This window comes from Gossypium raimondii, chromosome 7 (assembly GCF_025698545.1).
Source record: "Gossypium raimondii isolate GPD5lz chromosome 7, ASM2569854v1, whole genome shotgun sequence".
Lineage (NCBI taxonomy): Eukaryota > Viridiplantae > Streptophyta > Magnoliopsida > Malvales > Malvaceae > Gossypium > Gossypium raimondii.
This window is the reverse complement of record NC_068571.1, coordinates 35,445,907-35,454,360: the sequence shown is the minus strand read 5'-3', so window position 1 is coordinate 35,454,360 and position 8,454 is coordinate 35,445,907. Positions and strand designations below refer to the sequence as shown.

General features: G+C 35.1%; 1 protein-coding gene across 2 annotated transcripts; it reads left to right on the top strand.

Moving 5' to 3' along the window:
• Positions 1-505: 505 nt before the first annotated feature.
• LOC105794112 (uncharacterized) lies at positions 506-4,477 on the top strand. 2 transcript variants are annotated; one of them, XM_012623117.2, is made up of 13 exons: positions 506-766; positions 1,067-1,164; positions 1,311-1,393; positions 1,541-1,667; positions 1,837-1,900; positions 2,000-2,097; positions 2,206-2,290; positions 2,786-2,909; positions 3,274-3,375; positions 3,481-3,545; positions 3,715-3,796; positions 3,952-4,031; positions 4,111-4,477. In XM_012623117.2, the coding sequence occupies exons 1-13, from the start codon at positions 546-548 to the stop codon at positions 4,166-4,168; spliced, it is 1,287 nt and encodes a 428-aa protein (XP_012478571.1). In that variant the 5' UTR covers positions 506-545; the 3' UTR covers positions 4,169-4,477. The 2 variants fall into 2 exon arrangements, with proteins under 2 accessions (XP_012478571.1, XP_052489723.1); XM_052633763.1 differs by lacking the exons at positions 3,952-4,031; positions 4,111-4,477 and having other exon boundaries at positions 3,720-3,793.
• Positions 4,478-8,454: the final 3,977 nt, after the last annotated feature.

Below are 8,454 nucleotides of genomic sequence, written 5' to 3'. Positions count from 1 at the left end.
TAATAAAATACCGGGCCCATTTCGGTAATTTAAAAAAAAACTTTTTTTGGTAAATTGCCCATTTATATTCATATATTTTAAATTTTGATAAAAATATTTTTAAAACTTTTTAAATTATTTATATATTATATATAATTTTTTTTACATTTCTAATCAATATAATATTTATCATTAAAAAAAAAAAAAGACTAACGTGGTCCGTTCTAATAATATCACATGATAGTCTTAATTTTTTTAACACTGGAGGCGAATTTGGAATTTAAGCATCAATCTAAGAAGAAAAAATGTTTTAAGTAGCGAAGTGAATAATCATGGATTGATCGGGTGCCATGTTTTTTTATAATTTATGATTATACAAATACAACCATTCGCAAATCCCGTGAAAATGAATGGCTGATGAACTGCAAGCCACGTCAAAGGTAGCAAAATGATTCATCCACGTCATCCATAACGACAAACTGATAAAACGGATATAATGAATAAGATAACAGAGCTTTAGATAGAAGCAGCTAATCAACCAACCCATTTTCATTTTCTCTACAGTTATGGCTCCATCTTTGCTTCACTTTAAGACTGCAGCAGCTGTTGCTGTGGCCTCTGCAAAAGCTGCTGAAAATGACAACGTAAGTAGAGTTCAACTCCCGGACAAGACAAGGAACTCTCGGGTCCTTGTCCTGGGTGGAACTGGTCGGGTTGGAGGATCTACTGCCACTGCTCTTTCCAAGCTTTGCCCGGATCTTCGTATTGTCGTCGGTGGTAGGAATAGGTTAGAGTGCCAAAACCCAGTTTTTTAATTGTTTGGTTGACGAGAAAATGGAAGGAAATTGAGGTGAAAAAAAGAAAATGGAAGGTCTTTTGGTATCGATCTGGATTGCAAAATTCTGGAATTTTGGTTTATGCTAGCTCAGTGAAAGCAATTTTTTTAATAGATATTTTGTTCCAATTCGGCTTGGTAAAATATAAACAAAAAACCTATCAGTTGTTTGGTATTTGTACAGTCTTTTGTTATGCAATTCCTCAATTTTCTTAGTTAAGATGTTGAGTGTTGGAGTTATGTGATGACTAGGGAAAAAGGTGCTGCCATGGTGGCTACGCTAGGAAAGAATTCCGAGTTTGCAGAAGTCAACATTAACAACAAAGATTCATTGGAAGCAGCTTTGAGTGGTGAAGCCTCTTTATGAGACTATCTATATATTTTCTTTTCTGTATCTATATCATTTCTGCATGTTGTCGAACAAATTTGAAGAAATTTATCTGGAAAAGGTTCTAGGATACTCAAACCATAGTGAGAATGGTTTTTTTTTCTGCAGATGTGGATCTTGTAGTTCATGCTGCAGGACCTTTTCAACAGTCACAGAAGTGTACTGTCTTGGAAGCAGCCATAGAGACCCAGGTGAGGCAAAGGTAATTCTTAAGTATGAATTTCTTCTTTATTTCAGTGCCCTGTGTTTTTTTATTATGTGATACATAATGTTTTATTGTATGGTTTAGTACAAAGCGGATATGATAACTCGGAAATTGTTCTTGTTTATCATAACAGACTGCATATCTGGACGTTTGCGATGATACAAACTATGCGTTCCGTGCAAAATCGTTCAAGGATAGAGCAGTTGATGCAAATATTTCAGCCATAACTACTGGAGGAATCTATCCTGGAGTGAGCAATGGTATGGAAATTCTTTCTATTTGTTCCACAACTTAAGAGCAGAGAACTTGCTGGTATGTAACTTTCAGTAAATAGGGCTACATTAGTTAGTGACTAGCTAAAGCCTTATTGCATTGCTCACTAAACTTCTATCTTAATCCCAGAGAATATTGATGGTTTTGATATGACAGTGATGGCAGCGGAGCTTGTTCATGCTGCAAGAAGCGAAAGCAAGACAGAACCAGAGAGGTTAAGGTAATTACACCTTGCTAATGCTTATATGAAGTCCAAAAGTATTTCTTCTTGAAAATCTATTTCCATTTTATTACATCTTAAATGAATGTGCATTCTCAGGTTCTCCTACTACACGGCAGGCAGTGGCGGTGCTGGGCCAACTATATTAGCCACTAGTTTTTTACTGCTTGGCGAGGAAGTTGTTGCATATAATAAAGGTGAGTACTGAGAAATTTTTTTAAAAAATTTAATCTTTTTTACATAGTTTGAAGTTCTCACCATTTCTGTATAGGATGCATAACGTGATTTAAGTATTATTTGATCAGGACAAAAAATCAAATTAAAGCCCTTTACCGGAATGCTCAATGTAGACTTCGGAAAAGGCATTGGAAAGAGAGATGTTTATTTGTTGTAAGTTCTCTTAAGAAAGTCTTCTTCTCTTCTTACTTGGGTAAAACTTTCTTGCATAAGTCTGAATCATTAGTAATAATCTCTATACTTGTCTTCAAGTCCTGAACAAGTCTAGTATTGTTCCGTAGGATTTTATCTTCCGGCTCTGCCCGAGTACCTGAAGGGACAGAGTGGGAGCACCTCATAGAGTGCCTGGAAAGGCAAACCATGCGTGATTGTGCATGGCTGGACTCAAACCCATGCCCTACAGGGCATTTATGGGTGAGACTGCCAAGTCCAAAAATCTGTCAAGAAAAATGCTGGCATGCAATATGTCAAGTTTCAAATGACATTTTCTTGGCAATTTATATCTACTTTTGAATATAGATTTTTTTTTTTTTTTGTTCTCGGTGCTAACTGCTTAGTTCACATCGAATGTTGTTCGGTGTAGTTGTTCAGCTCCTATCTAGCGACCTTGTTTCCATTAGAACAACAAACACTGAATTATTTTTGCAGGAACTTACCTGAGGTACGGAGTGCTCATGAGATCTTAGAAGTACCAACTGTCAGTGCTCGATTTGGAACTGCACCTTTCTTCTGGAATTGGGGAATGGAAGCCATGACAAATCTTCTTCCTGCGGTATGCTCTTATATCATATGACATGGTTAATACTATCCTTGATAATGAGCCGCACTTTTCCGGCTTAGAGAGTGGCACAATGTATAAATTAATGAATATCAGCAATAAGAATTCTGAGATCCCAACTCCCAATCACGCTTTGAATTCTTAGAGGAAGTGATAACAACTTGGCTGATGTTCACCAGTGATAATCGATCAACTATTGGTTCAGATAAGATGTTAAAGGGCGGCAGCAATGTGTGACTTTCCAGGCTTTAACTTCAACTTTTGTACCAGACAATTAACAACGAAGTCCGAATTTAGTAGTTATGTTTTCATCTCCTTTAAACAAATGCATCCCATTATTATCAAGTAAATGTTGCAGGAATTTCTGAGAGACAGAAGCAAAGTCCAACAGTTGGTTGAATGGTTTGATCCACTAGTCCGAGCAGTTGACGGAATTGCCGGTGAGCGAGTTTCAATGAGGGTATGATACTAAAACTGAGCAAACTTTAACGGATAGTATTCCAATAGTGGTTTTATGCTACTCGATCATATGTGAATCAAATATTTTCTGTTAAACTTTTCCTAGGTTGATCTGGAATGCACAAATGGACGGAGTACACTTGCTTTGTTTAGTCACAGGAGACTATCTGTGTATGTAGAAAGCTTCTAGAAACAAGTAACTTTGTTCAATAAAGCCTCTGCCCTTAAAATCCCTTCAACATGTAACTTGTAGAAGGCATCAAGTTTAATTCATTCGCAGAATGGTTTTATTCGATGTCACAAAATAGATATGAAGAATATCGAATTCCGTATATTTCAGGGCAGTGGGAAACGCCACAGCTGCTTTTGCAGTAGCAATTCTTGAGGGAAGCACCCAACCTGGTGTTTGGTTCCCAGAAGAGGTACACAAAACAACTAAATACCTATGTTACCATGACTCAGTTGAGTGTCGGATTGTAGCCCCAGTACCTGACATATGTGTAATGGGTGACCTAGATGCACTTTAAGTTTATATTTAAAATGTTACTAAAAATGTTGCTTCAAAATGTTTATATAGCCTGAAGGAATTGCAGTTGAGGCTAGAGAAGAACTGCTCAAGCGAGCTGCAGAAGGAGCAATAGCATTTGTGATGAATAAGTAAGTCCAAGAAGTTAAAATCTCTCTCGACCCATCTTCCCGTCACACTCTTTCTCTAACTGAAGTTTTTGGTCCGCAGGCCACCCTGGATGGTTGAAACAGACCCAAAAGAGCTTGGATTAGGAATATATGTATGAGAATGCTCGGAACTTAGTCGCGTGCGAGCCTGCCTTTTTTGTGGTGAATTTTTGGTATGGATGAATTGTTGATCCTTGTGACTAAGGTCATGTCAGATGCTGGAAATTACATATGATTTGAGGGACTTGAGCTTGCAGTCTTCGATTCTAGGTTGAATCGAACCCATCTGAAAATCTTAACCCTACTGTAATTTTTGTTGTTAAAAATGTTGAGGATGTTCTTTGGAATACAGCTGAGGTGATGAAAAAATGTACCCAGTATCATCTATTTCTTGATTCATTAAAAGAAATTTTATGTTTTCTATTTCACATGTTTGCAATTTTATGTTTGTTACTGTAGGACATGTGAAACGAAGGAAACTGAAAAGGTTGGGTCAGGCGATAGATGTTAAAACATAGCATCAATACAACCTGAGTAGGAAAAGAATAATAATGTCATTTCCTTTAAAATCATTTTGGTCACACATTGCATTTAAAAAATAAAAATTGAATTCAAAATTTGAAAGTGATATTATTGAAAAAAGAGAATACACAAACTAATTAGTCAAAGCAAGAAAAAACCACACCAAAACAATTATCACCAAGTGAAGCCATCCCATCCGCCATTCAGTGACGCTCTTTGAAAGTATATCTTATTTTAGTTCCAAGCAACCATCCCTCTAATGGATCTAACCACAATATTATTATAGAAACCATTAATGTCGTAAGTAATTATTTTCTCATTTTTTTAAACGGACCAATTTACTCAACTTTAAAATTGAGAGAGATTGAAGACATTCTTTTACTTTTTATTTACATCAATTTTGTAAAAGTAAAAAGTATAAATCTATAAGGCTTAGTGATTTAATTTGGTCACTAACGTTTATATCTTTGTTAAAATGGGCTTTAATTGTATTTTTGAACCTTTTTCATCATCAACCTTTGTTCTTTTTTTTTAATTTGCTTTTTCTAACAGTTTTAATGAAAGCACTATTAAAAAGTTAACGGAATGATGTGAAATATTTTAATGAGATTTAATTTATTACTTAGATAACCTAATAAGATAATTGCATGTGAAAAATAATAAGATACTTAGATAACCAAATAAGATAATTGCATGTGAAAATAATAAGATAAATAAATAATACATTAAATTTAAAAATAACTCTTAATTTAGAGAAAATAAAACAAATATCTAAAAAATTAACTCAAGAGAAAAACTTATCGATAAACAAACATATGAAAGATTGAAACTTTTGAAAGTAAAGAAATATTGAAACCTTGAATTTATTCATTAAATCATTAGAAAATGCACTTGAAAAAAAATCAAAGGAGCCAAAAAGACATAAAAATACAATTAGTACAATTTTGACAAATATACAAACATTAATGGCCAAACTTATCATTGCACGGATCTATAATGTGTCTATCTTTCAAACATTAAACATACATACTTATTTAATATTGTGCACGTGATATTGTGTACAGTAAATCTTTGAATAGTAAATATTTAAAGTGAATATTAAGATAATATATATTAAAGGTGATTTGTATTGAAATAAATGCTTAATTATAAATAAAAACAATTACTTTCTTTTGGCCATAATAAAAAAAAATTACTTAGTGAATATTTAAAGTAAATATTAAGATACACTATTACTTAGTAGTGGTTATTCATTTTAAATATATATTTTAATAAAAAATCCTTTTATTACTTATAGGTAAATATGTTATGACTTAGAAAGTTTATATATTTAATTCTAAAGATATTTTTTTGATAAATTAGTTCAAAGATATTTAAACAAAATTGTTCTACCAAATTAATAAATTCATATGATTAGTATAACATATATACAAAATATTGATGAAGAATTTTTGAAATCATAATTTAAGTCAAAATTTGAAATTAATGGCACATTTATATAAAGTTGTTCACACTTTAAATTTTCTTATATATAGGTTGCTTGATTAACATGATTGCCTTGGATTATATTCTATCATTTCCTAATAAATGTCATGATTTGTGATTGAGTCTTAACTTGATTGGTATGAGTATTGTTGTCTATGCAGTAGGACGTGTGTTCCAGTGTATTGAAGCGTAAAATCTTAAATAGGTTGGGTAGCTCTCAGCATTAGGTTGAGAAAGGGCTATGGTATAGCTTTCGATTTTTTATTATTTTAATTTTAACTTTTTATGATATATTTAGTTTATTCATAGCACTAGCTCAATCTAAGTATTTTTTTTTATAATTGAAAATGGAAAATAAGATTGCTTGAATCCAAGCTGTTATCCTTTCAACTCAGTAAGTATGTTGCATTATTATTTGATATGATGATCAGATATCTGGAAAAACTTATAAAAAGAACTGTTTGTGTTGGTTGTATGTGATTTAAGTGCAGGAGCAATAGGCATATGCAATGGAAGAATTGCCAATAATTTTCCCACTGAAGAAGAAAATAAGAATCTATGATCCAGATGAGGCAACTCTCTAGGCTCTTAGAGAAACAAACATAGAACTCATCCTAGGTGCTCCAAATGAGGACCTTCAATATTTTGTCGTTGCCTCAACTATAAATGAGTGGGTTCAAAAGAACATAGGAGCCTTCTTACCCGCCATTAAGTTTCGATACATTGTCGTCGGAAATGAAGTGAAACCGACTGATGCAGCAACACTATATTTCTCCCTGTAATGCAAAACATTTACAATGCTTCGGTGTCTGTAATCTTAGATTAAATTAAGGTTTCTACATCAGTTGATACATCTTTGTTGGGAAATTCGAATCCTTCTTCAGTTGGATCTTTTAGTGCTAATGCAACAACTTACATTGCACCAATCATCAGTTTCTTGGCAAGCACTGGGCACCTCTTCTGGCGAATATTTACCCTTACTTTGCCTACATCAGTGACCCGAAAACCATCGACCTTAACTATGCTTTGCTTACGGCTCAAGCAACCGTAGTACGAGATGGCACATTGGAGTATCGAAACCTTTTCGATGCCACATAGGATGCCTTGTAATCTGCTGTTGAGAATGCCAGGAGTGTCAATACGGAGATTGTTGTATCGGAGGCAGGTTGAGCATCTGTCGTAGTGCTAAACATTAGTTTAAAGATTGGTTGAGGTTGTTAGTTTGTTGTCAAAAATTGTTAATTAGTTGGTTAGGAGCAGTTACCTTCATTTAGGTATATAAAATTTATCAGTGTATTCACTCAAGATAAGAAACATTCAATAGAAAATTACTCTGTTGTTTTCCTGGTTTTTCTCTATCAATATATTCATTCATGTATGATATCTAATATAGTATCAGTCGCCTAACCTCCTGGGGTCTTCATCCGCTGCTGCTCCATGGCTAATTCACAAGATTCCACGTCTGTTGATCGTTCTACTCCATCTTTTTCCAGCTCATGGTTGATTCAAGCTTTCCCTCATCACGACATAGTAAAATTAGATGAGAAGAATTTTATGCTTTGGCAGCAACATATCTGATTAATCACAGAAGGATATGAGCTGCAAGGATTTTTAGATGGTACACTACCTGCTCCACCTAGGTTCGTTGCATCTTCGGATGGTGTTCTGACTCCAAATCCAGAAGCATTCGTCTTTCTTCAACAATAAGCTTTTAACCTCTTGGTTGCTATCTATTATTAGTGCATCTTTATTGTCTTCTTTTACAGCCGCTAAAACGACGTGTGACATCTAGAGTATTGCCAACCGACTGTTTGCTGCCTCCACCGGTGTTAAAATTTCCCGAGTCAAACATGAGTTGCAGCCCCTCAAAAAAGGTGTGTTGACTATTACCGAATATGTAGCCAAGGTTCAGAACATTTGTACTCTACTTAAGGCATCTGGTTCTGTCGTTTCGGAGGCTGAAAAGGTAGAAGTAATTCTCACTGGTCTTTCGTCAGAGTTCGATGTCGTGTTAACTCTCGCATCATTTTCGTCGGAGACCCTCCCATTTCAAAAGTTGATTGATGCGTTGATGGAGCTAAAGAGTCGCCAAACACAAACAGTGAAAGAAGTGCCGATGCTTACGAACGTGGCTGAAGCGTCTCCAGCTGTGGCAGTGACCGAATCAGATTGTCGTTTTGGGCGTGATGGTCGCTTCTCGTCTGGCTCACGTGGGTGTGGTGGTTTTCGTCCTCGGATGCAGTGCCAGATATGCAGTCGGTTTGGTCATCTTGCACAAAGATGTTTCTATCGATTCAGCCGTGACTACGGTGGCCCGAGTGAACCAAGTCCGGTTTGATTTTCTGGCCAAAGTCTGCCTAGCAATTTTGCTAACCGATCTACTATTTTTGATGGACAT

Bases quoted from the DNA above. Each gene is read 5' to 3' on its own strand.
- LOC105794112 (XM_012623117.2), top strand. From the start codon at position 546: ATGGCTCCATCTTTGCTTCACTTTAAGACTGCAGCAGCTGTTGCTGTG. The intron at 1,394-1,540 runs GTGAGGCAAAGG...TTATCATAACAG, and splicing joins AAGCAGCCATAGAGACCCAG to ACTGCATATCTGGACGTTTG. The intron at 3,797-3,951 runs GTACACAAAACA...ATGTTTATATAG, and splicing joins GTGTTTGGTTCCCAGAAGAG to CCTGAAGGAATTGCAGTTGA.